Raw genomic sequence first — 26710 nt, 5'->3', positions numbered from 1 at the left:
ATCCTATCCTTGATGGTGTACCATGGCTGGATTTTAACAGGGGAGTAAGGCATGATCAAATTAAAGTCTTAGAAATATTATCCTGGCCACAATGAAGAAGAATTGGCAAGAAGTGTGTCTGAAGGCAAGGAGAGCTGTTAGGTACACTGCTGTGGTTTTTGATCCATGCAAGAGATGGTGAGTGTTTGAAACGAGGGAGGAGCGGTGGTCTTGGAGAAAAAGGGATAGAGTCCTGAGAAGGACGTTCCCATGGTAGACAGGACCCCATGTTTCAACCCCTGTTGGAGTGACAGGGGAATTTTGGTTAAGAATGGTTTTTTTGGCTCACAGGGGCTCCCCCAGCTAACTAGCAATAAAAGTAGGACAATAGGCAATTCTATTAAGAAATGTTCACCTGTACGGCTTTCTTGACATACGATGACTCTATTTCTCAGAGCTCTCTTGAAGGTAGGAGCTAAGACCAGTCATCTCTGAGGTCCCACACAGCAGGTGACATATTTCGTCCAGAGTACTGGTCCAGTAAACGTCCGCTGGAAATACAGGTCAGTCCTATTTATAGCTTCCGACCTGGCTTCTCATCCTAGTGCTGTGAGGCACCTCATGGCAGAGAAGAACATCACCTGTGTGAGCGAATTCCTCCTTATTGCATTCACCGACAGGCCTGCGTGGGCCCCTCCTCTCTTCCTCCTGTTTCTGCTCATCTATCTCCTGACCTTGTTGGGAAACCTGGGCATGATGAGCCTGATCTGTGCAGATGGCCAGATGCACACCCCGATGTACTTCTTCCTTGGCCACCTCTCGTTCATGGACGTGTGCTACTCATCGGCCATCGTGCCACAGATGCTGGCCGTGTTGCTGGAACACGGGGCCACGCTGTCCTACTGCCACTGCGCCACGCAGTTCTTCCTCTTCACCTTCTTCGGCTCCATCGACTGCAACCTGCTGGCCATCATGGCCTATGACCGCTACGTGGCCGTGTGCCGGCCTCTGCTCTATGTCACCATCATGACCGAGAAGGCCCTCTGGGGATTAGTGGCCGGGGCTTATGGCGCCGATCTCTCTAGTGCCTTTGTTCGCATGGTCACCGCCTTCACCCTCTCCTTCTGTGGGAACAACGAGATTGACTTTATCTTCTGTGACCTCCCTCCTCTGTTAAAGCTGACCTGTGGGGGCAGCTACACCCAGGAGGTGGTCATCATTGTTTTTGCCATCTTTGTCATCCCTGCCTGCATGGTGGTGATCTTGGTGTCCTACCTGTTTATCATCGTGGCCATCGTGAGGATCCCCTCAGTGGGAGGCCAGGCCAAGACCTTCTCCACCTATGCCTCCCACCTCATGGTTGTGTCCCTCTTCTTCGGCACCCTCATCTTCATGTACCTCAGAGATAACTCTGGTCATTCTTCACAGGAAGATCGGGTGGTATCTGTGTTCTACACAACAGTGATCCCCATGTTGAACCCCCTCATCTACAGCCTGAGGAACAAGGAGGTGAAGGAGGCGTTGAGGAAAGTTCTCGAAAGAGCCCAGTTGTCCTGATCATTTACTTCCAACTTGGAGAATCCTGACAATCGTCTCTTCTGAGGACCAGCCTCAGATACTCATAATGATACTCATTATTCACGGCATGCTCCATGTTTAAAGGATTGTGTCATGGCACAAAGTATAAAAAGGAACCAGAACTTTTAGTTCCAGAGAGAGAAAAGAAGAAAAGGAAGAGGCTGCCTGCAGAGATTGGGGGAAGAGCTCTAACTCCCAGGACAAATGACAGAAGGAGGTGCAGTTAAATCCTATGAAATCCCCATGTGTCACACATTACAGGTCTGTGGCTGTAAAACAAGATGACTGTTGTTGCAAACTTTTCCATTAGAGATCATTACCATATAGAAACGTTGAAAATAGTGTATAGTGAACTCCCTAGACCCCAAACTTAGATTCTGCTACTGCTAATATTTTATTATATTTGTTTTATTGCATATTTATAATCTATCCATTTACCCATCCATCAATTCGCCCTTCAACCCGCCTTATTTTTTGATGCTTTTCAAAGTGAGTTTCTGACATCTGTATTAGTGCTCTTCACTCCTAGACAGTTCAGAATTACGTCTTCAATTAGGATTCAAAATTTAGATTACATTTATGTTTAAAGGTTGAGGTAGTAGTTCGAGGGTCCTGTTAATTAAGATGACCCTGCTCAAAGAATTCTTGACTCTTCAAAGGGTGTCTGACGGAGTCACTGAAAAATGCCCAGGATAACAGGCCCGTCAATTCCTATCACCACTGGAAATATACCCTGGTCTTCCTTCTTCCCCACCTGTCCCAGTCCCCACGTGTCATGTTGTTTGCCAAGAATCCACTCTGTGAACTTATACCATTCCCACTGCCCGTGAGAGTTTTGTCAGTGTCTGTATCTTTGATGCTGACACTACGTTCTTGGGAGTTTTTGACCTGAGGGAGGCCAAGCATTGTGCATTCCACACACATTAGGCAGGAAGGTTCTCCTGTACTGGGTCCCTGGGTCTATAATAGCCCAGCCTGTGTCTGAAAACTTCCAGAGTCCATTAGTTCTTGATTTTTATTTCTCTGACCTGTAGTTTCTCAATCAAATGTAAGACACTAGAAGGGAACAGGCCACCCACATGTGATTTTGTTTTTATGTTGATCCTTTTTCCTGGAAGTAAGCTCTTTTTCTCCCTGTCCCTTGGATTACCAAAAAACTAGATCCCAGGTATATGAATGATGTAAACCACCATGGGAGAGAAAAGGGAGGTGACAGTACCTTGCAAACGGGGGATGATTCCACATTCAGTCAGCCAAAAATGCTGTGTCACACTTGGAATTCTAGTAGGGCTTTGCCCTGCTATCTGAAAGTAGAGCCTTCTTCTGAAAATGTTTTTAAGCCCAAGTGGCATAAAGCAAGAAGCAATTACCATCATTTATATGGAAATTTCTTTGAGCATTCCCAGATTCCCAAAATAACCTCTCTTAGGCTCTTCTGACACCTTAGGACACAAGTTGCTAATGGATGCACAAAATAAATCGAGATAAAGCACGGATGCTTGTAGACACAATTCAGAGATGTGGTGGCTTCATGTTCAACAGCTGAGTGTAGTTTTGGGGAAGGGAGCTCAGTGGGGCCCCTTTTGCTGTTTGGGGTACATGCTGAATGTTATTTTCAACTTTTGTCATTTTTTGTAAAAGTGAAAATCCTCTTTGGATTTCTTTCAGTTAGCCAAAACAGGTGTTAATACAGGTCTTTCATAACAGCAAAGTGGGGCAACTTGAAGTTTTGAAAAGCAGAGAAGACTAGTAACAGATTTTAAATTGGAAGAAGCAGCTAAATGAAAGGTTGAAGATTCAGGGTGAACATGTATAAAGGATATGCAATTTAAGATCACCTGCAGTAAAATAAAATACATTACAATCTTCAAAGACATTACAATAGAGGACAAGATGTTTTAGAAATATATGTTATAATCATCATAAGAAATATTTGATCCATTTAATGGTGGTGTGCCTGGTTATGAAAGCCCAGGTTGGAAATCCATAGCTCCACAAGAGGGATGTTATTAGATAGCTCCCGTGTCAACTGTGTTACAGGTGGTGGCAAAAGTTAAGGAAGGAGTTAGAAAGCTCAGATTGGTTATGTGAAGTTCCCTTCTAACTGAAGAGACATCAGGTCAGCTCTTTTGGAATCTTCTGGAAGGCAGGTAGCACACCATGAAGCGAGAGAAACTGCTAAGAGAACGAGCTGCCAGGTTTAAGACGATTGAATGCTCCTTCTGATGGAATTCTGAGCAGGCAGTGAACGGAACTTGTTCAAGAAGGGGCCAACTGAACTGTTTGTAGACACTAGTGGCCACAAATCCTGTGTTGTATATGGGATGCCATGTATTTTTTACTCTAGATAGAACTCAGGGAAGGTTAAGAAAAATGTCCTGAGGTATCCACTTATGTATTGAAGGGCAGACAGGATTAGATTAAATATTTTCATTCATTCATTCATTCATTCATCCATTCATTCATTTATTCATTCATTTAAAGTAGGCTCTCCTCCCAGGGTGGAGCCCAATGTGGGGTTGAACTCACGACCCTGAAATCAACACTTGAGCTGGGATTGACAGAGTTAGACGCTTAACCGACTGAGTCACCCAGGTGCCCCTGAATTAGGTATTTTTTAAAAAAATATTTTATTTATTTATGTGTTTATTTGACAGAGAGAGAGAGAGAGATCACAAGTAGGCAGAGAAGCAGGCAGAGGGGGAGGGGGAAGCAGGCTCCCTGCTGAGCAGAGAGCTAGATGCAGGGCTCGATTGCAGGACCCTGAGATCATGACCTGAGCTGAAGGCAGAGGCTTAACCCACTGAGCCACCTAGGCGCCAGGAAGACGCCAGGAAGGTTACCTGGTTGTGAATAGGTGTTAATATTTCTATACATCTTCCTATATCTTGTATTGAAGTCACTCAAATAAAGCAAATTATGATTCTTTTTGTTGAGTTATTTTAATTTTAAAGGTCCTGTTTTAACAGAAAACTTATACTTGATGATTAATCATTCAAAAATATGCATAGGTCATACTAGACTATTCAGACCAGAAAATGCCTTCTATGGGAAAGTTCTGAATATGGTGGCAATACCTGAAAGTGGAATAAAAAAAGTTTTCCGGAGAGATGACCTTGGCTCTCCAGCTCAGTAAGGGAATAGTGAGTATAACACCCTACCCACACCCTCCTGGTCTCCTGCTACAGCTCAGCTGGATGCCTCCCTTCACCCTTCTCAAGGCCTGCCAGAACATTGTTTCCTCCAAGGAGAACTCTACTACTACAAGCCAGGTCCTCCAGGAGCTGACAAAGAAGGGACTTACTGGTATCATGGCCTCTCTGGTGGCTTCAGGAGACTCTCCCAGCCTTTTCTGCCCCAGACCTGAAAGAGGGGTCCTGGGGACCACACTACTTCTTCCAGGAGGTGGAGGAAGAAAAGCCATAGCTCTTCTAGCAGCAGCTCAAGTTAGCAGATATCACTGTACATTGATTGCAGTAGACATGAGCAATAAGCCATGATTTGCAAGGTGTCAAGAATGAGCCTGATTCCCTCTTAATCCCCTTGCTTTGCTTTAATTCCTTTGCTTGAAATTAGCTCATGTGGCTTTCTTTCCTGGGGATCGTAGACAGATAGAAAGAATGCTGGGTGGTGCCTGCCACTCACCAGGTCTGGGTCCTTCCATGAGGGAATTCCCAATTCTGTACCTTGATTTCTCCACCCAAAAAATTGGGGAGAGGCTGGAATATGAGAAAGATTCTGAGAGTCCTTTTGTGGTCTGACATTCTATATATCTGGGCTTTAACTCTTAAAATATAAATTATTTGAGAAGAGAACACAAATGATGCATCACCAGCCACTCTGTTCAGAAGGGAGCCCTCTCTGAGCATGGGTTAGAATGAGGAGCCCCTGAGTCTAGGTAATGGAGAAGTATGGGAATGGGCATTTAAGCCAAGGAAGATGGAGTGGCCAGAGATGAACTCCACACACTTTGCATGGTCCTTAGGTGGTCAGGCATAAAGCTGAAGGACATCACAGCAATTGTCTTTCCAATGCCCTGTTGCTGGCAGTTAGGTCTGTCGGCAGGATGTAAATGTGAACTGTTTAAACACCAGTGACACATCTGCTTCCGGCTCTGCCACCTCTTGCTTCCCAGAGTTGCTGCTTAGCCACCACCTCTGTGGGTTCCCTGAACCACAGGTGCAGCAGGTATTTCTTGGATTCTCCATAACTTAGTGTGGTGAAAATCTGTTCTTTTGTATGTCCACACCAGCATCCCCTCCCACCTGAAAATCTGACCATGAGTTCCCATGAGCACTTCCCTTCCCTGTAGAGCCCATCTTTCTGGGCTCCACTGACCGACACTGAGGTAGTCACCTGACCAATGTTAAGCCAATCCTAGTACCTTGTCCCTTGGCCATATGACTTCTGAGGTCTTCCGTGGGATTTTTTTTGGAGAGGGCACGGATTGCATGGAGTACTGGGTGTGGTGCAAAAATAATGAATACTGTTACATTGAAAAAATAAAAAATTAAAAAAAAACAAAAAAAAACTTGGCACCAGAAAAAGTGATTTTCATCGCGCGCACGCATGTGTGTGTGTGTGTGTGTTGGAGAAGTTGGGCATGTGAGGTATGGACACAAACAGTAGCCACTTTTTTCTACTTTGTGGAAGAATTTGGTTGGGAAAATCTAAAGCTGATAGTCAGAGACAGCTATGGACAATAGAGAAATTCCTGATGTCACAAGAGTTACCGGTCCCAGTTGTCACCTAATGTCTAGATGCACCTTTCCCTGTACCTCCCAAGGTTTTGAGAATCTTGCAGGGAATTCTGTGTGTTCCAGCCATGTTAGGTGTTGGGCTTTTGTTGCTTGCAAAGAAAGAAGACCTCATCAAGAAGTCCAGAATGACTGTAAGAATTCCCCTTTTAGGATCTTTTTCTCCACACTTATGAGGAGCTGGACTGGATCCCTAATGTTTTTCTGGCCCCATCATTTTGGGAAGTTCAGATCTAGAAGCTCTAAGAAAACTTGGAGGCAGCTTATCAAGGAGGGAGTGGAAGAAGCTTTTCTCAGGGGTATGGGAAGGGCAGATAATGCATTTTGAAGAATTAGAACTGAATCAAGAAGAACTCACTTGATTATCTCGTCATGTTTATGTGGAGCCTCCTCTGTATTTGGGGAAGTAAAGGGCTACTGGATAAGGTGCCAGTTAGCTAGTTTGATCTTAAAAAGTTATGGATTGGGAATCAAATGAACTGATCCAACCACTGACTGTCTCCCTGTTTGGGGACAGCAGCCTGTTTGCCTAGAATTGGAAAGCCCCAGTCATTTGAATTCTCATGCCCCCTGTAGTTCTAGCATTTTATGGGATCCTCTAAAAATCCATCAGTTCCACAATACATAAAGTGAAGATGGGGCACCAATGATGAACTGTAACATCAGGAAAAGTGCCACCAAAGCAAATTTGTGGGCTCTAGGCAGTCCTTAACCTTGAATAATTGGCATGAGATCCACCCAAGTATGGATGGGGGAAGACAGTAGAGATGGATCCCAGGATGAGAGCTGAGGATATGTCCTGTTTACACCCAAACCTGCCTCTTTCCTAATGCCTCCAGCAGGCTGTGAAATGTGACTCCTTGGCTACAAGGAACAGATATTCATTTAAAGCAGTTCAAGAAAAGAGCCTTTTTTTTTTTTAAAGATTTTATTTATTTATTTGACAGACAGAGATCACAAGCAGGCAGAGAGGCAGGCAGAGGGAGACGAGGAAGCAGGCTCCCTGCTGAGCAGAGAGCCCGATGCAGGGCTCGATCCCAGGACCCTGAGATCATGACCTGAGCCGAAGGCAGCGGCTTAACCCACTGAGCCACCCAGGCGCCCCAAAAAAAGCCTTTTAAAAGAAGAAAGGATTACCCCTGGCGATCAACTCAGGTTGAGTTTTCTCCTCATCCAATCATCTGCCCTTAGATGGGTGGGGCCTGAGGACAGAGGATGATGCTGATTCCATCCTTTCTCCATGGTTGGGAGTAATACTTCTTAGAAGGAGCAACTGCCTGGCCAAGTACCCCAAGAATTTTCTACCACCATCTGCTTACTCAGCAATGTGTGTCCCACGTCTAAGTCCAGTCCCGTCTTCCTAAAAGGTTACAAAGGATCTAGAGATGTAGAAGGAAGAATACTCCAACTATTCCCAAATATGAGGTCCACAGACATCCTCATGAGGGTTTGCAATAGAGTATGGGAGTTAAGAGTATGCATTCTGGAGCCAGACTGCTTGGGTTCAAACACTTGTTCTGTCCCTCACTTTGGCACTATTGGTGATCCACTTCAACTGTCTGTCCTACATGTTCTCATTTCCTTAAAATTGGGATAATAACAGTACCTAACTCATAGGGTTGTTGCATGGATTCAATCAGCTAATACATCTATTTGTGTATCTATCTATCTGTCTATCTATCATCAATAATCTACTTACCTATTTATCACCACCATCATCATCATCATCATCATTGTTGCCATCTATCATTTTAGAAGAGTTGGTTGGTGTACTTTAAGCAGCTTATGTGGTCTTTGCTATTATCATTCTACTGACTTTCCCTTTCACATTTTGGCTGAATGACCACCAAGCCCTGAATCTCTAAACCAGGAGACAGAAGTTGGTCAGATCTTTAGTTCTTAGCAACAGACCTCTAAACTTCCTATTGTATAGGCCCCAATGGTCACAAATGTGAGATTTTGGTCTATATTCTTTGAGTATACTGCTTTCTTTCTAGGTAGGGTTTCATGATGACTGAACTGTCTTACTAATTATCTGATGGTGGTTTAAAATTCTACCATAGCTTCCCCAAAATAGGGTTCTGATGGTCTTAGCATCCTGTTTCTTCTGGGTAAGGAGTGAGGCAGAGTCACTATTATTTCTGATGCAGAACTGTAGGAGCTCAGCCCCTGGACCCTCCTCAGAGCTGAAGGAGGAGTCTTTTCAAAAAGCTCCTGAGGGATGAATCTGGAAGAAGGCTATTGCCCACCCGAACCCCTTCCAATATCTTTCACAGTGGGAGCCACTGCTCTTGGGGCAGCCGGTCTGCAGAGACTTGAAGGAGCCAGATTTCAAGATGATGAGTCATCAGAAGATGGCATTTCTTGGAATCATTATGGCTTTGCTGTTTGGCATTGGGTCAACGGCTGAGCTTTTTCAGAGCTGTACTGCCTAAGGCGCATCTACCCCTGGGAACTTGAGTTCTGCAGGATGCTAATCTGCTCTCAGTGAGAAAGAGGTTCTGTGGTCAAATATTTTTGGGAAATGGTGGGTTAGGAACCTTGGCAAGATTTCTTTTTTAAAGATTTATATTATTCATTTCAGAGAGAAAAAGAGTGCATGTGCATGCCCAGGGGGAGTGGCGGGGGGAGAGGGACAAGTACAGATCCCAGTGCTGCACCAATCCCATGACCCACAAGATTGTGACCTGAGCCAAAACCAGAAGTCTGACGCTTAACTGAATGAGCCAACCAAGCACCCCTCATTGGCAAGGCCTCTTAATGATAGGACCTCATGGATCATTTAATATGCTGCTTTGCAATATGATTTTCCACATGGAAGTTACAGTATGTAATGATTTTCAAACTTGTGAGGACAGTAAGCCTATTTTCCTCCCTGGAACCACCTGGGATGACTGTCAACAAGATAGATGTCTGTGCCCCATGGCAGAGACTCTGTCTCAGGTTTTCTGGAGGTGAGATGATGGTATTCATGTTTTAAATAAATTCCCTGGGCAATTCTTATGCATCCGGAGAACCAGTTTGAGAACCAGTTCTCTGGAGGAGAGATGGATCACCATAAAGAATTTACTCATTTTGCCTGGTATAAGTCTGTTCATCGCTCATGCACACCTGCCTCCCCAACGATTTGTTTCATGACTTCACACTTGCACGATTCTGTTTCTGCCAAAGGGTGAATTTTTGGAGTCACCAATTCCAGTGAATCTTGGCGATGGGGATCAAAAGCCTGTGCTTACAAAACAGTCTACTTTTGGGATCAGATCAGAGCTGGATAGAGTGTCAGTGGGCAAAACATTTGACAGTATTCCCAATTGAGATACAGGAAATCTTCAAAAAAAGCACCATCCTTCTGGAACAAGGCAGGAATGAGGCAAGACCAGGAACCAACCCCATTGGCTGCTGCTGAGTGACAGCAGGACATGAGATGGGGCTTTTGGAGCTGGAAATTAGAGAGAAATGCTCAAAGATATTAGACACCTCATTAGAAGTCACATGAAGATAAATTGTCTCTCCCTGGAGACTCCCCTCTGGGACCAATTCGGGCATGATGCTAGGGCAGTGGATATAGGAAGCATCTCCAGAAAGGTTTAGTGCTGGATCCGAAGCTCAGGCTGGTCCCTTAACCCTGCTGTACTGTCTGAGTCTGACAAAGTCCCAGGAACCTCCAGTGTCAGGGATTTATTATTTTGTCAAAGGTGAAAGGAAAGGGAGGGACTCCATGAAGTGATGACAGACATAGAGGTTTGGAAGCCATCTCATCTCACCAAGGTTGCAGTGATTATGGACTCATGCTGTGTTGTTGATTATTGAAAGGGAATAAAGACAAGGTTAATTGAAGTCCAGAGAGGAAAAGTGACTTGCCTAGGGTCACACATCTTGCATGAGTGACCTAGAACACAGGACTCCTCTGATCGGCAGGGGAAACACTACACAGAGGAGGAAGGCATCAGCAAGAGAGATTCAGGTGAGGACAGTCCGGTGCCCAGCCCATGGCTTCCAGATCTAACTTCTTTTCTTTGTTATTTTCCCTAATGGGCCACTCTGTACTGGCCTGGCTGTTGCTGCATCAGGTCATCAAATGGAATCAAAGTCCTCCTTTACATCCCTGTTCTACAACCCTACAAGGACTCCAAAGCCATTAGCCGAGATTCCTCCAACAGCCCTTAAGACACCAGGCTGCAGAAATATTTCCGCTTTCAAATTTGGATGCTGTCTGTTATTAAACTACTGCTATTTTCCAGGACAGTGAGAGGAACAAAACGATGCTTATTGAGTTTTGTTAGGTGTTGAAAAGAGCGGATGGTTGTTGTTTTGATTCCAAGGTTATTGCTAGTACTTACAAAAAACAACAAATGCAAAGCCCTTAATAAGCCAGCCAACTCTAATTAGGATAATAGCTATTGGTTAAACATGCCTGTTTTTCGACTGTGAATAAAAATATTCCTACAAGCAGAGCTTATTGCTGATTCCTAATGGGCATTTTTTTTTTTTTTGGTTCATGCTCCTTTGTTCATAGAATATAAATTTTCCTTCCTTAAGAAACATTCATTTTAAATTTTAAATAGCCACCATATATACATGGAGTGTTTTTAGCTTTCCAAAGCACTTTTGCATTTGTTTTAATCTATGCATTAACCTTATCTCCTAAGTAAGGCAGATATTATGATCCCCCTCTAGCAGAAGAGGAAATTGAGGTTCAGAGAGGTTAAGTGTCTTGTGTAAGATGAAACAGCTAATTGGGGACAGATATGCAAATACAAGAGCCGACTTGTAAGTCAGAGAATCACTTGCTGTCCATTCTTAGTGTAATAGAGGCATTCATCACTTTTTATCTTTTTTTTTTTTTTCAGGAGGGTGAGAGGTAGGAGAGGGGCAGAGGGAGCTAGAGAATCTAGAGCAGACTCCATCCCTGGTGCAGAAAGGATGTGGGGCTCATCTTCCAGCAGCTGAGATCTTAACTTGAGTGGAAATCAAGAGCTGGATGCCTAAAGGTGGGAGCTACCCAGGTGCCCCACCTTTTATCTGATCTTATAGCGAGGTCTGCATTTGTCCATTTCCACTTAGACTGCGAAGTTTGCTCAAGTCCAGTGCCTCCCCTCAGACACCCTAGTTGAAGCTTTCTTACTTGAAATGACTTGCGCTTGTCTTCAGGGCCCCCCGCACCTGGCTCTCGTCAGTCCTCGCGGCGGCCCGCTGGATGCATGGCCAGGAGGAATGGCACCGTAGTGACTGAGTTCTTCCTCACTGCGTTCAGCGAGCATCCCGAGTGGGGGCTTCCTCTCTTCCTGGTGTTTTTGAGCTTCTATCTACTCACTCTGCTGGGGAACGCGGGAATGGTCCTCCTGATCCGCGTGGATGGCCGGCTGCACACCCCGATGTACTTCTTCCTCGGCCACCTCTCGTTCGTGGACATGTGCTACTCGTCGGCCATCGTGCCACAGATGCTGGCCGTGCTTCTGGAACACGGGGCCACGCTGTCCTACTCCCGCTGTGCCGCACAGTTCTTCTTCTTCACCTTCTTTGCTTCTATTGACTGCTACCTTCTGGCCATCATGGCCTATGACCGCTACGTGGCCGTGTGCCGGCCCCTGCTCTATGTCACTGTCATGACCGAGAAGGCCCTCTGGGGCTTAGTGGCCGGGGCTTACGGCGCCGGTCTCTCCAGCGCCTTTGTTCGCACGGTCACCGCCTTCACCATCTCCTTCTGTGGGAACAACAAGATCGACTTTATCTTCTGTGACCTCCCTCCTCTGCTAAAGCTGACCTGTGGAGACAGCTACACCCAGGAGGTGGTCATCATTGTGTTTGCCATCTTCGTCATGCCTCTTTGTGTCGTGGTGATCCTGGTGTCCTACCTGTTTATCATCAGGGCTATCCTGCAGATCCGCTCTGCAGGGGGCCGGGCCAAGACCTTCTCCACCTGTGCCTCCCACCTCACGGCTGTGTCCCTCTTCTTCGGTACCCTCATCTTCATGTACCTCAGAGATAACTCTGGCCAATCCTCAGAGGAAGACCGAGTGGTGTCCGTGCTCTACACGGTGGTGACCCCCATGTTGAATCCCTTCATCTATAGCCTGAGGAACAAGGAGGTAAAGCAGGCATTTAGGAAAGCCCTGTGCAGGACAAAGGTTTCTGGAAAGCCCTAGATGGACTCTTGCCAAATATGCCATTCCTTAGTGTCTCCGCCTTCTCTGTCTATCTTCAGATGTCACCCACTTGTGGAGGCTTTCCCAGGTGACCTTACTTAAAATTATACCCGAACTTACTACCTTCACTTTCTGATTTATTGTTCTGTGTAATACTTGTCACCCTCTGATGTACCATGTGCTGCATATTCGATATTGCCTAAATCTCACAGCTAAGGACTTAGGTTGAGCATCTGCCTTTGGCTGGGGTCATGATCCCGGGTTTTTGGGATCGAGTCCCACATCGGTCTCTGCTCAGCAGGGAGCCTACTTCTGCCTGCTTTTCCCTCTGCCTGCCAATTGCCCTACTTGTGTCCCATTTATTTTATAAGCCCTGATGTGCTAGTATTGTGTAATGTGACAGCAGGTGTGTGTGTGTGTGCACACGTGCGTAATTATGTGTGAGCAAATGAGGTGTGTAGGTTAAATAAATGGCAGCTTCTGAGCTTTAGGAATTTTCATTGTAAGAACTTATAGGACAAAACTTAGAAAAGACTTGGGTGGGCATGTTTAGGATAAGACATAGGGGGAATAATTCCCATGGGAGCCAAGAGATTTGAGTTTACACCTCAGTTTTTGTTTGTGTTTTTGTGCAAATCTCTCCGAAGCTGCAGAATGCGGTAAAGCAACTCCACAGAGTGCATCTGGCGGGCTGTTTTTCAGATATTAATGGCCGTGCAAATTTTCTCTGACACATGAGCTTCTGTGGCAAGGGGCAGAGGCATTCGTGCTGCAGCAGAGCTCGGGGTCTGGCACCCGAGTGTCCAGGCTGTCACTTCTTAGCTCTATGGCTTTGGATTAGTGAGAGCCTGTCAGTTTGCTTTCTCAACTGTGAAATAAAGCTCATTGAGCATTTACTCAGGGCTGGGATTTACGTGTATCACATTTATTCTCACCACAACTCAGTACGTGAGGCAGTGGGAAGGTGCTGGTGAAGTTCTAGAGACATTAATTAGTGTGATTACGGGGATTATCCCAGGGTTCACAGCCCACTGGGCATCTGTGAGCCCCTTCATTTCAGAGCTGTCTGGAACAGTCTCTCCTGGGCTGAGACTGGGCTTGGGTCCAGACACCTCCAGAAGTGTTCTCTAAAAATTTTTTAACTTGCCTCTTAAAGTCACATACACTTAAATACCCACTTAAATTCATACCAGGCACTATGCTTAAAGCTTTATGTGAATGATTTACTTTAGTCCTAACACGTTGAATGGAAAGTTAGTTTGATCGACCTCATAGCAAAAGAAAGATATAAAACCCAAAATAGGTGATATACCTTGCTCAAATTCAGCAGCAAGAAAGTGGCCGACCAGGGAGTATCTGATCCCAAGTCTCTCTCACTCCAAAGGGTGTGCTCGCAAATCCTATCCCCCTTGGGCTTCTTCCCTTCTGTCCCTCCCAGGCTCCAATTCTCAGATGCAAATCATTGCAGAAGTGTCTGGATTTCTGTTGCTCCCTCCAATAAGTAGTTCATCAGCACCGTGCTTCCAAGCAGGGACCAACCTTGCCTGCTTGTCTTCTTTTTTAATCTTCAGCGATTGCCAAAGAATTCAAGATTCCTTTTTAAACATTGATTGTTGTTATTCTTACCATTTAATAACATTTAATATATGTATTTAATTATTTTGTTCTATTATCTACATATCTATCTATCCACCTATTTACCTACCTACCTATCTATCATCTATTAAATCTGATCTCTGCTTCTGTGAGTTTGGTTTTTTTCAGATTCCACATAATAGTGAGATCATACAGTATTTGTCTTTCTCTATCTGCCTTACTTCCTTCCTAATACAATGTTGAATAGAAGTAATGAGACTGTACATTCCTGTCCTGTTTTGTTTTTTTTTTTTTAAAGATCATTTATTTATTTTTGAGAGAGAGTGAGAGAGCGAGAGCAAGAGAGAGCACACATGAGCAGGGGGAGCAGCAGGCGGAGGGAGAATCAGATTCCCTGCTGAGCCGGGAGCCCCATGGGGACTCAGTCCCAAAACCCTGGGATCATGACCTGAGCGGAAGGCAGACTCTTAAGCGACTGAGCCACCCAGGCGCCCCTGCCGTTCTTGATCATAGGGGAAACTTGTCAGTCTTTTACCAAACACTATGTAGGTTTTTCGTAGTTGCCTTTATCAGTTTAAGGGAGTTCCCTTTGATTCCTAGTTTGTTGAGAGTTTTTCTTTTTTTTTTTAATCAGGAATGGATTTGGGGTTTTGGATTTTGTCAGAAGAGTTTTCTGTCTCCACTAGGATGATCACATAGTTTTATTTTGTGCTTATTAATAGGGGAGATTACATTGATTGCTTTTGGAGTGTTAGACAACTCTTGTATGTTAAGGATAAGCTGTACTTGGTTACAGTATAGTATTGTTTTTATTATCAGAAAAAATGTAGAAGGTGTTACTGCACAGTCTTGGTTGGTTAAAAAGATCACAGATGGTATTGCCTAAAGCCATATGCCAGTTTTAAAAGGAGACTGTGCTTCTGAGTCATCTAAATTCCACTATTAAAAGGAGAATAAAGAGAGAGTCATGAGCAGTGGAAGGAAAATGAGAGCAAAGAAGAAATTTGAGACGTTTTCACTTTCCGGAAAATGTGTTCTGCGGGAGGCAGTTTCCATGTTGGTTGGATGCTGAGGATGCAGGACTGGTGGAGAGGTTGCTGGGGATGATGGCTGCCCAGGGAGATGAGAGGAGATCACACAGGAGGATTGAAGGGCTGATGGTTTGGCTCCCGTGGTGGTATTTGAAACAGCTGATCCCACTTTTTTCTTGGAAGAATTTTCGCTTTCTTCCTCGGTCTTCCTGACACCACTTTATTGTGGTTTCCTAGCCCCTGGCTCCTGCTCCACTGACTACTAGGCTGGGTCCTCACTTCTAAGTGTTAGAATCATGCAGGGCTTGGTCATAGGTCTCTCTCTCTGAGGTCACCTCTTGGCAATTTTACCCAGTTCCACAGATCAAATACTGAGAGTATTAAATAAAATTCAGAGTCTTTGACGTGGTCTGAAGGATTCAGCCAGGTAGGTTGGGTCCCGAGCTAGCACCAGGACAATATGTACATCCCCCGTTCTCCCTAGGCTCCCCCAGCTCGCTGTTCCTTGAGGGCACCCCGCTGCTCCCACGGTGGCATCTTTTGCCTGCCCTTCCCTTTTCCCGGACTGTGTTTACCCAGAGCTTCTCATGGCTCACTCTCTTATTCAGTTCTCTGCTCAAATATCCAAGAAAGACTTTCCGTGACTCCTGCCTCTCCACCTCAAATAGCTAGTCCATGCCGGGTCACCATAGCCTCTGACGTTGCTCCATTTCTTATCACAGGCCTTCTTGAGACCTCAGATTACGGCCATTTTAAATTTATTCATACATTCCTTGTTTGTCTCCTTCTCTGTGAAGGAAAAACCAGGAAAGCAAGGGCGCTGTCCTATTTTCCTTTTGACTCTCACTAGGTACTCAAAAAAATTTGTTTTGTAAATAAATTAATACATATTTGAAGACAATTTATGCAATAGGTTTTACAAGCCAAGCCTACCCAATGTGTGGATTTTTTTTTCAGTTTATTTTTCTAGGTGTTTCTCTTGCATTTGTGTTAGATAGCAGGGGTTTCTGTTAATTTATTCTTAAGGCCACAGGTTGGCTCTTCTCAGGCATCGTTAACACAAAGTTCAAGAAGAACGTGAAGTTCAGTTGACTGTTTTGCACAAAATCTTTTTGTATTCTAAAGCTAATGACATTAATCATTGTCTGAATATTGTCTTTGCTTATCCAGTCTTACAAATCACTTAAAATAGTTTTCGTGTCAATTTCTCTGGTTTGTGAGTGCACTGAAGGCATGGACTGGGAATTATCCATCCTTTTGTTCCCAGGGCCAGAGTCAGAGCCCGGTAAATGGAAGGTTTACCATAGACATTTGTTGAGATGGCAAATACAAGTATCCTTCAGGGGAATTCAAGCATCCAGGTCCAGATGTACAACTCTCCTCTGTGAAGACTTATCAAGGCTCTCATAAAAGTTTGTGGTTCTCTATTTTCTTAATCAATTGTCTTTTGTGTCTTCACCTTATCCCTAATTCACTTCCTCAAGTAAACTCCCAACTTGTATACAAGTCCATCTGTAGCTAAGTCAGCTTCCCCATTATTCACTGAGAATAGAGATGTATCTTAGAATGGATATGGTCTCCTTTGGAACCTAAGAGCTGGAAGTGATGGAGGACCCACCCACAAGGATGATGATCAATTCAAATGACCTGGGTCTAAACCTACTGGTTCTTATTCTGTTCTACTAGATATTCTATTAGATATTCCATTCTATCACATATGGGCTGGATGAAACCAGAATAAAGAGAGAAAAATTATAGACCTGCCCGATGGATGCTTACATAACTGAGAAGATTCTGGAACCATGTTAAGCATGATGGTTTAATAGGCAAGATAGTTTATCTTCCTTAAAATAATAAAAAAAAATTTCTTCCTAAAGTGACAGTTACTGTAAAATGTTAAAGCAATAACAGAGCATTACATAAATCCCTCCATTTTATGAAACAGAACCCATAATTTTGGTTACATTGTGTTATAGAACAAACAGGCCCAAAATGCAGGGACTTAAAAAGATCCCAGGGATTTTTAGTGTTACCTCTCACAGTTCCATGAGTTGACAGGACTCAGCCAGGCAGTTTTCACTGGGGGCTCTAGTGCTGACAGCCCAAAATGACACTGGGTCAGCTGAATGTTCTCTCACTCCCACGGTGGAAACTGATGGGCATGACCCAAAGACTCAAAGGCTGGAACAGTTAGAGCTCCTCAGGTGTCTCTCTCTGACTCTCTGTGGCCTTTCTAGGTCTCTCTAGCATGGTGGCTTCAGAATAGTGGGACATTTTACAGGGGAACTCAGGGCTCCAGAGATTCATGTTCCGAGAATGTGCCAGGTGGAGGTTCTACTGGCTTTTCTAAGAGTCTTGGAAATCATCAGCACCTCTTGTGGGGACTCTATTAGCCAAAGCATCCCCACAGCCATCCAGGTTCAAGGAGAGGGACACAGATTCCATCTCTTGATGAAGAAATGGCAAAGTTCTTCAAGAGCATGTGGGATGGAGATATTTTTGTGACTGTTTTTGGAAAATATGATCTGAAACAAACACTGCTAATATTCTGTTGACTCTCTTCCTGCATATGCCATTTTACGTAAATGGGTTCTCATGATAATGCTGTTGTAAAACCTTCTTTGTTCATATTAGACCAATTGTTGCATTACAGAAAAACACAACTGGGGTTGGTAACATGGCTTGTCCCATAGTAAGTTAGCTGCAGACTCCAAATCTTCTTTTTTTTTTTAATTTATCTGCTTTTTTAAAAAATCATTTTTTAAATTTATTTTCAGCATAACAGTATTCATTGTTTTTGTACCACACCCAGTGCTCCATGCAATCTGTGCCCTCTCTAATACCCACCACCTGGTTCTCCCAACCTCCCACCCCCCCACTTCTTCAAACCCTTCAGATTGTTTTTCAGAGTCCATAGTCTCTCATTGTTCACCTCCCCTTCCAATTTCCCCCAACTCCCTTCTCCTAACTCCCCATGTCCTCCATGCTATTTGTTATGCTCCACAAATAAGTGAAACCATTTGATTACAAACCTAGGACTCTCTACCGCTCCCTGTGGACTAGTAAAAACAAGGTTCATGTTGGAGCTGTGGGTGGAACTGGGTGGATTTTGAGATATTTGAGGAAGGAAGACTAGGAGGCTCAGAAAAAGCAAGTGGATTTTAAATTTATAATGAAGACTCAAATGAAGCATAAAAGCTTAAGCAATACGAGAGAGAAAGGCGGGTGGCTGATTTCATACTTCTTCTTAAAGAGGTTGGATTTTTATAAGTTTAGAGAAGAAAAGAAGTCTTATTAAATTGGGAACAAATAAACGTAGTTTGGTAGGGCAGGTAGATTGGGGTTGGGAGCCAGGGGACAGTCATAAAAAGAGGAAGGCTACCCTGCCCCTCACGAGTGTCTATGATATACTAAGAACTATGGTGGTTGCCCGACACACATGCCCATTTAGCCACAAACAGCTTACGTAAATTAAATAATTTTCCTTGGATCATATGGGTGGGTCACAACATCCTGAGAAGCCAAGACTTAGAACCAAATCTCCGTACACTACAGTGCAATTGTTAGAGGATCACATTAAATAACTAGTAATAGTTTGCTCCAGAGGTGAAAATATTTTGAAAAAGGCTTTGGACAGAGAAAAAGAACATGATCTTCTGAGGAGCTCTAGGGTATATTTAAGATGGAGATCCAACAGACATCTTCAGCAGACATCTCCATCAACCAGTTGGCATATAGATTAACGGAAATCCCAGAGCTGGAGTAGAACTCAGAGTTCATGTGGTTCAGTAATTCTTTAGGTCACCTGAAGGATGTTTCTAAAATACAAGAGCCTGATTCCTTCACTGGAGTTGCAGGTTGGGGTTTGGAAGGAAAGCAGTAAAACCTGGCTTAGAGCCTTTCTCAGCCTCAAGGAAGCCTGAGATTTGACCCTTGATCGAATCCCCCTAGCAATGAGTTCTAGAACTCATTGGTGTATGCTGGATCCAAGATGCAGGACAGCCCTGCTGAAATGGCTTTGAAGCTGCTTGACCACTTTTATCTGTTCTTTAATATTGGTTATAGAGGAGTCTGTAGTAGAGCAATGTACATTTGTTGAGAGGTAGAAAAGGGGTACTAGCAGAAAAGGTATAGTCACATATCTTTAAGGGGACTGTCAAGAAGTAAGGCATAATGCCCTAGGAACCCCAGAGCTGAAGTTTTCCTCAGTTGAAGTGGTCCACACCCACTGAGTGCTCTCTCTCATGATCATGCACATTCCAAGTATGGAATGACTGGGATATTTAGAAGGTGTGCTTGGAAACCATGAGACCTCTACTGTGATATTGTGTATGTTGTGTGGCTGTCTTGTACCCTTACTTAAAGCTTTCTTAAAGCTTGATGCTTGGTGTATCTTGTGAATTTAATTGCCAATATGAACCCAAGTCCACTGCAGCTGGTCGAGCAGAGCACCACAAGGTCTGAGATAGTGCATTTTAAACAAGTTCTTCTAGATAATTCTGATGTATACCCTCATTTAGAAACAACTGGCCAAAATTAACAAAACAGTAAACAAGTAGGAGAGGATGTGGAGAAAGTGGAACCCTCTTACACTGTTGGTGGGAATGCAAGTTAGTGCAGCCACTTTGGAAAACAGTATGGAGATTCCTTAAGAAACTAAAAATAGAGCTACCCTTTGACCCTGCAATTACACTACTGGGTATTTACCCCCAAAGATATAGATGTAGTGAAGAGAAGGGCCATCTGTATCCCAATGTTCATAGCAGCAGTGGCCATGGTTGCCAAACTGTGGAAAGAGCCAAGATGCCCTTCAACGGACGAATGGTTAAAGAAGATATGGTCCATATATACAATGGAGTATTATGCCTCCATCAGAAAGGCTGAATACCCAACTTTTGTATCAAAATGGATGGGACTGGAAGAGACTATGCTGAGTGAAATAAGTCAAGCAGAGATAGTCAATTATCATATGGTTTCACTTACTTGTGGAGCATAAGGAATAACATAGAGGACTTTAGGAGAAGGAAGGGAAGGTGAATTGGGGGAAATCAGAATGGGAGATGAACCATGAGAGTCTGTTGACTCTGAGAAACAAACTGAGGGTTTTGGAGGGAAAGGGGGTGGGGGTTGGGTGAGCCTGGTGGTGGGTATTAAGGAGGGCATGTATTGCATGGAGCACTGGGTGTGGTACATGAACAATTAATCTTGCAACACTGAAAAAATAAAATAAGATTTTTTTAAAAAGTTGACCAAAGAAAAGAAACAACTAGAAACAAAGACCTTATTTTAAAGATAAAATAGGCTGAAGAAAGTGAGTTGACCTGCCTTAAGTCTCATAACTACTCAGGGAAGAGTCAAAACTAGAACTCCTGTCTTCTTATGTACGCTCCCTGATTTTTCATTGAATGCATGTCCACAAATGTGTTCTGCACACTAGTCTTGTGAACTATTTTGTGATGAATTATGTTATATGTGATTGACTAAGTTGAGTTTTGAGAATTGAGTTTTAGTGTATACCTTACAACCCTCCTGGAGATTTGTACTATACCAAAGGCTCTGATAAGTTGTCTAGTGAAGACATTTTGCTTCAATTAGCTCAGACTTGTCCCAAATTATTTGGATGTGGCACCCTCCTATGAACACCTCACTGAATAGTAGTTTTAGCAAAACAAACTTTGAGCAGAGCTGACCTAGAGTAATCTAGATTGAATAAAGGAATCAGTAATAACTCTCTTCAGGGCTGTAAAAGCTATACTGTAGGTACTGTCTGCACTTGTTATCATCTGAGGTACAAACAATTTGCAATCTATGTAGTAATATAGATTAGAATCAAGATATGTGTTATGCTTGTGATTTACCAAAGGGGTTAGGGCCTCGTCTCCAAGACCAGAGTGACATGGAGAAGCCCCAACCCTTCAGAGGTTGGAATAGGAGGCAGACCTAAAGCTGAATCATCACATCTATGCCATGAACTCCAGGCAGAATCATCCATCTGGTTATGGGGATAAAAGGAAGTCAGATGTCCAGCACATCAAAGGGAGGAACCATTTCCTACTGATGAGCTTTCTTAGGGCACCTTTCATGTCCTTGTTCCTCAGGTTATAGATGAAGGGGTTCATCATGGGTGTCACCACAGTGAATAGCACGGCACCAATCTTATCTCCATCATCGGGGTGAGTGGATGAGGGGAAGAAGTAAACCCCTATAATGGTCCTGTAGAAGAGTAATACAACTGTCAGGTGAGAGCCGCAGGTGGAGAAGACTTTCCACTTTCCCTCTGTGGATGAGATTCTTAGGACAGCTGTGACAATGCAGATGTAGGAGAAGAGGATGAGGGCAAAGGGGACAGTGACAACTGATGCGCCCAAGATAAACATTACGAGTTCATTGATCCTTGTGTCTGAGCAGGACAGTTTGAGCAGAGGAGCCAAGTCACAGAAGTAGTGTGGGAGAGTGTTGCTGTCACAGAAGAGCAAAGGGAGGAGCAGAAGGGTGTGTGTTAGGGCAACAGTGTTACTCAGGGCCCACGGAATAACCATGAGCAAAATGCAGAGCCTGGGTTGCATGATGGTCACATAGTTGAGAGGGTGGCAGATAGCCACAAAACGGTCATAGGCCATGACTCCCAATAGGAAATTGTCAATAACAATGAAGACGATAGAAAAGTACATCTGTGTGATGAAGCTCTCATAGGAGATGGATTGAGTCTTGCTCTGAATATTCATCAGCATCTTGGGGACTGAGGTAGATATGGAGGAAATATCAGCAAAGGACAGATTGGCAAGGAAGAGATACATGGGGGTGTGAAGGTAAGAATCCAAGCTGATGGCCAGGATGATGAGCCCATTCCCAACCACAGTGACCAGGTACATACCCAGGAAAAGCACAAAGAGGAGCTTCTGCTGCTCAGCCTGGTTGGAGAGTCCCAGAAGGAGGAACCCAGAGATGGTGGTCTGATTTCCTTGATGCATATCTCTGCTGATCTGGAGAAAGGAACACAAGGTCTTCACGCCCCCAAAGAAAAGCCAGTACAGTACCATTTGGCTAGAGCTATTGCAAGGAGGTAGAGAAAAATTACTCAATATGTCAGCAGGGCAGAGACTCAGGAAATGCCCTAGGAGGGAAAGACAGAGATGCCATGATAGACACTCGTCAATGGACATGTTTTAAACTTGGATATGACTCTGAAAGTGATGTTTATAGTTGGTTCCAAACATAATTAAATGCCTTAAACTGAAGACGACAGGCGAGGTGTACTCCATCTTCTAAAGATGCTAGATACCCCCGAAAGGAAGTATTTGAAGTGAACAAAATGGCTCTACACCCTTTCCCAGTACTCACCTTCATTTTGAAATCTAAGAAGACAGAAATGGGCAGAGTCACTGAGTGAAGTATTTGGGAAGAAGACATGAGCAGGAGTTACGAGCGCTTACTGAAATACACTGCCATGTGGGTGCTCCTGCCCACTCGTGTTAGGGGGAGGACACCAGAAGAGCTACTCTTGGACAACATGTACAGGAAGGGAAACCAGATTTTTGCTTCACTGGGGGCAAGATATTAGATGAATGGAGTAAGTTAAGGGGGCTTATAAGAACTTAAAAGATTTGGGTTTGTGTCCCACTTTTAAAGGTGGTGGGGGCTCATTGGATTAGCCCCCTGTGGCAGGGGTGGGGGCAATTCTGTACCCTCACCATGACATGACATGGAGGCTGTTAGGCTCAGTGGACCTTGTTGGGATTCCAACAACAACAACAAAAAAGTAGCCTGTGGGGGTAGAAGAGGCTATATAGCAGGGAGGGCATGCATGGCTCTCTCACAAAAAATGGATCATTAAAATATCAGGGAGAAAATTCATCATCCTGGAGCAGTAGTGCCAGAAACGAGACCTCTGAAGAACCCCAGATAGTTTCATGACAGGCATGGCTGCCACACAGAACTCACCTGCTGCCAGGATTCCATGGCACCAGACTTGAAGACTTTTGTCTCTGTACCCACTCCCATTCTTCCTTCCCACTGCACATCCCCAGGCTACCTGAGCTCAGAGGGGAGGGCAGTTGCTTTGAAGCATGTGATATTTAAGTTTTAAATTGGACCAAGTTTTTGAATACCCGGAAGTGAGTCTTCCATACCAAAGTAGAAGGTATTTTTAAAACTAAAAGTGACCAGGAAGCTAGAGTGACCTCCCAAGGGTAGCCCAGAGTCAGGGAAGGAAGACTGGGCCAAGTCCGGTTTTCCCTGTTGCTGACTGGAAAGAACAGTGGCCTGAGAGCTGAGGTATTGAGTTCCTTCCGGTCTTTCCGTTCTCCTTGTATGGCCTCCTCTCACTCTTTCTCTCTCTTCAGTCTCTAAAAGGTTAGAGATAGCCATATACCAAATAACTTTTCTTTCCATGAAGAGGCCAAAACCCAGGAATCCTCCTTCTCTGGTATTCTGGAAAACCGAGGGGCAGTGGAGACCAAACAATAGACCTGACTAGGTCTCTTTGCTCCTGAGAAGCTTGGCTTAACAAATCTAAGAGGGGGAACCTAGCCACAGTAGGTAGAGACTCCCACTCAAAGCTACATTGTTATAAGGACCTGGCAGGCATCTATATTTAAACCCCAGGACAAAACACAGACCTGCCTGACAGGGTCCTGTGATCACTGGGCCCTGGGTTGGTTTGGGCTTGACTAGGACGGTGACAGGAGATGTGTGCGGTTTTGAGTGACAGTTTCTAATTTCACTTTCCTGTGCTACCACCTCTCCCGCCCACCAGGAGTCCCACACTAATTGTTTTGAGTCCCTGAGGCAATAGTCTAGCTGGTTAAGAGCCACAGTAATGTCTAAAAGGGCTCACCTCTGAAGGATGGCAAGATCTCAGGAAGTTTCTGGAATCTAGACTGAGCAGCTTTTAACAGAGTGTTGACAGGGTAGCAGGGAGGAGCCTGAGAGTATCCCTTATGTATTTTTCAGAACCAGACTCTTTTCCCAAGTACAAGTCATGGTTCTGGGCTCTCATGGGGCACTGAGCTCTTTCGATGTCATTTGGGATCATATCCCTGAAGTCTTTTCCTCAAACAGACCGTTGTTTTCACATTCCAGCCTCAGTGAGGTAAATGGGGAATAGACAGGCATCTCTGCTTTTTTTTTTGTTTCTGTTTTCAGGTGCCTTTTCCCACTTGTGCTTTTCTCAGTAACTTAGTTTTTGCTGCTCTTCATAATAAGTGAAGTGTTTGCTGTGTGTCTTAGGTTTTCATGAGATGGTAAATATATTGGTTTCCTTCTGTTTCCTCTCCAGAGCCTAGTAGAGGGAGAGCACTAAGTGAATACCTCAAGAACTGAGTGAAATTCCTGCACTAGGCTTTGTGATTCCAAAGAGATGCCATCCGCAACAGAAGGGGAGAGCCCATGGCCTCTGTACCCCTTGAATGGATGTCCGTGTTGGAAGGGAATCTCAGGACCTAGGGATTCAGCATTCAGGGCTCTTAGCTGTAAATGAATGAAATAAACTCTGGGTTTTAATATTGAAAGGACACATACAGAGGACATGATTTGGGGTGGTTCACAGATATACTGGGAAGGCAGGAAAAAGAGGCCCTGGAATGGCAGGAGGAAGGGGTGCCATATCTATATCTATATCTATATCTATATCTATATCTATATATAAAACCAGAGACCCAGCCTCGATAGATACATTCCTTCTAATGCTTACATGGGCCTCATAATATAGTGCAGGTATTTCTTACCCAAACCGGGAAAACGCAGCTCTTCTCAATAGGAAACAATTTAACCGATAAACTAAGTGTAGAGTTACTCACGGCCAATATTTAAAATAGCTGCTCAATGGAGAAGAAAGAGAAGGCAAGGCATTCTATTATCTATCTATCTATCTATCTATCTGGTCATATATAGACAGGAAATGTGGGTGGAATCATAATCTTTGTTTCTGCACCTTGTCCATGAAGCATATTTACGAATTTCTTCTTCTACTACTGCTCAATGGTCTGAACGTTTGTGTTCCCCTCAGATTCGTATGTTCAGACCTGACCCCCAGGATGGTGGTATTAGGAGGTGAGGGGGTCTTTGGGAGATGATTAGGTCATGAGGGAGCCCTCATGAATGAGATTAGTGCTCTCAGAACAGAAACCCCAGAGAGCCCCCTCTTCCCTTCTGCCATGAGAGGACACAGGGAGAAGACAGCCATTGATGAGCTAAGAAGTGGGCTCTCACCAGACAATGAATTTGCCTACATCTTCATCTTGGGGGGTAGGGGGACTTCCAGCCTCTAGAAGTGTGAGAAATAAAGCTCTGTTGTCTATAAGCCTCCCAGTTTATGAAATTTTGTTAAAGCAGCCTGAAATGACTAAGAAAACTACTAGCTCAGCATGTGTCTTCTAGAAAGCAGATCCAGGAGAAAGAATTTTCTCTTTCTTGAAGGGTATGGATATTTCGTTGTCCGGACCTTTCAGGCTCTGGTTGCCATGATTGCTCCTCCAGAGCTCAGAATTATCCCGGTTCAAGGTTTTGGGAAATGGAAGCCCCATTCCTCTACCATGCTTTGGAGGTAGAAAATGAGGGTTAGCCCTATTGAAAAAGAAGGACTTGGGAAAATCTCCTAAGCTTCTGCCTACTTTTTAATCTGTTCAGAGTTTATTAATAAAACATTACTTGGGCTTGACTCCATATCCTGTTCCTGTTCTGGCCTAAGTATTATGGGGAAGTCATGAGGGCTAACACTCAGATTCTACCGTCCACAGTTCACAGTTGACTTGCAGGTATAAGAGGTGAACAAGAAGCAAGAGGTTAAAGTTACCAATGGCGGATGGAGATAAGTACAGTGGTTGTTGTCGGATATCAAGCATGCTAGGGAAAATGCTGCAGGTATTCAGGGGAGAGAGAGTTACCTATAAACTGGGGTATTAAGTAAATATTTCATGGCAGGTGTAAACTAGAGGCATTCTTTTAACATGGGTAGGGTTACAGAGGTGGGGAAACATAGAAAGAGGGATTCTGAAGCAGGGGGAGGGTATGAGCAGAGGCCACATGGTGGGACCATGCATGGCATGTTCTGGGTTCAGTAAAGAAACCAGTGTTGCTGAGATGGAAGCTCTGAAAAAGAAATAAGAAATAAAGTTGAAAAGTTATAACTTGGGAAATGTGCTGCTTTTGCATTTACCATTTCGTTGCCTGTCATTTCTTGTCACTCATAAATTATATTTGTGGAGTTGTTCCATGAACACAGTCATGGAATCTAGCACTGGAGGGCACCACAAAGGTCAACTAAAACATCACTCATTGTACAAATGAGTAAATTGAGGGACGGGTGACTTGTTAGCATCATTGGATTACTTTTGGCTCAGTACCAAAAGTAGTGTCACATGAAGTGGTTTGCAGCCCAGTTATGCTCTTGGAGGCTGATGTGGTAGAAACAGCAAGGACTTTGAAGTGAGACAGACCTGGCTTGGAAGTCCATCTCCACCACCCAGTGGATATATGACCTTGGGCATGTCACTTAAGCTGTAAGAGCCCCTATTTGCATACCAAAAAACTGGCAATTGTCCCTAGAACACATTTAACAGCCAACAGACATTAAGTACTTTTCTTTTGTTTACTCAGGAGGTGTCAGCCACCTTGGAAATATAAT

At 44.2% G+C, this 26710-nt stretch overlaps 3 protein-coding genes across 3 annotated transcripts; 2 read left to right on the top strand and 1 right to left on the bottom strand.

Moving 5' to 3' along the window:
- The first annotated feature begins 600 nt into the window (after window positions 1-600).
- Window positions 601-1536, top strand: LOC116860472 (olfactory receptor 9Q1-like). Its single transcript, XM_032846528.1, has one exon. It carries the CDS (start codon window positions 601-603, stop codon window positions 1534-1536), a length of 936 nt encoding a protein of 311 aa, XP_032702419.1.
- A 9979-nt stretch (window positions 1537-11515) lies between these two features.
- On the top strand, window positions 11516-12460 carry LOC116860471 (olfactory receptor 9Q2-like). The gene has a single exon (XM_032846527.1). The coding sequence runs from the start codon at window positions 11516-11518 to the stop codon at window positions 12458-12460; it is 945 nt and encodes a 314-aa protein (XP_032702418.1).
- Window positions 12461-21083: 8623 nt separating this feature from the next.
- On the bottom strand, window positions 21084-22091 carry LOC116860476 (olfactory receptor 1S1-like). Its single transcript, XM_032846532.1, has one exon. It carries the CDS (start codon window positions 22056-22058, stop codon window positions 21084-21086), a length of 975 nt encoding a protein of 324 aa, XP_032702423.1. The 5' UTR covers window positions 22059-22091.
- Between the last annotated feature and the right edge of the window lie 4619 nt (window positions 22092-26710).

The sequence above is a fragment of the Lontra canadensis genome, unplaced genomic scaffold (genome assembly GCF_010015895.1).
Source record: "Lontra canadensis isolate GAN:19392208 unplaced genomic scaffold, GSC_riverotter_1.0 scaffold176, whole genome shotgun sequence".
NCBI lineage: Eukaryota > Metazoa > Chordata > Mammalia > Carnivora > Mustelidae > Lontra > Lontra canadensis.
Note: the sequence above shows the minus strand (reverse complement) of the source record. Positions and strands in the feature narration are given on the sequence as shown.

Excerpts from the sequence above, each read along its gene's own strand:
- LOC116860471 (XM_032846527.1), top strand. The coding sequence starts at position 11,516 with ATGGCCAGGAGGAATGGCACCGTAGTGACTGAGTTCTTCCTCACTGCG.
- LOC116860472 (XM_032846528.1), top strand. The coding sequence starts at position 601 with ATGGCAGAGAAGAACATCACCTGTGTGAGCGAATTCCTCCTTATTGCA.
- LOC116860476 (XM_032846532.1), bottom strand. The coding sequence starts at position 22,058 with ATGCATCAAGGAAATCAGACCACCATCTCTGGGTTCCTCCTTCTGGGA.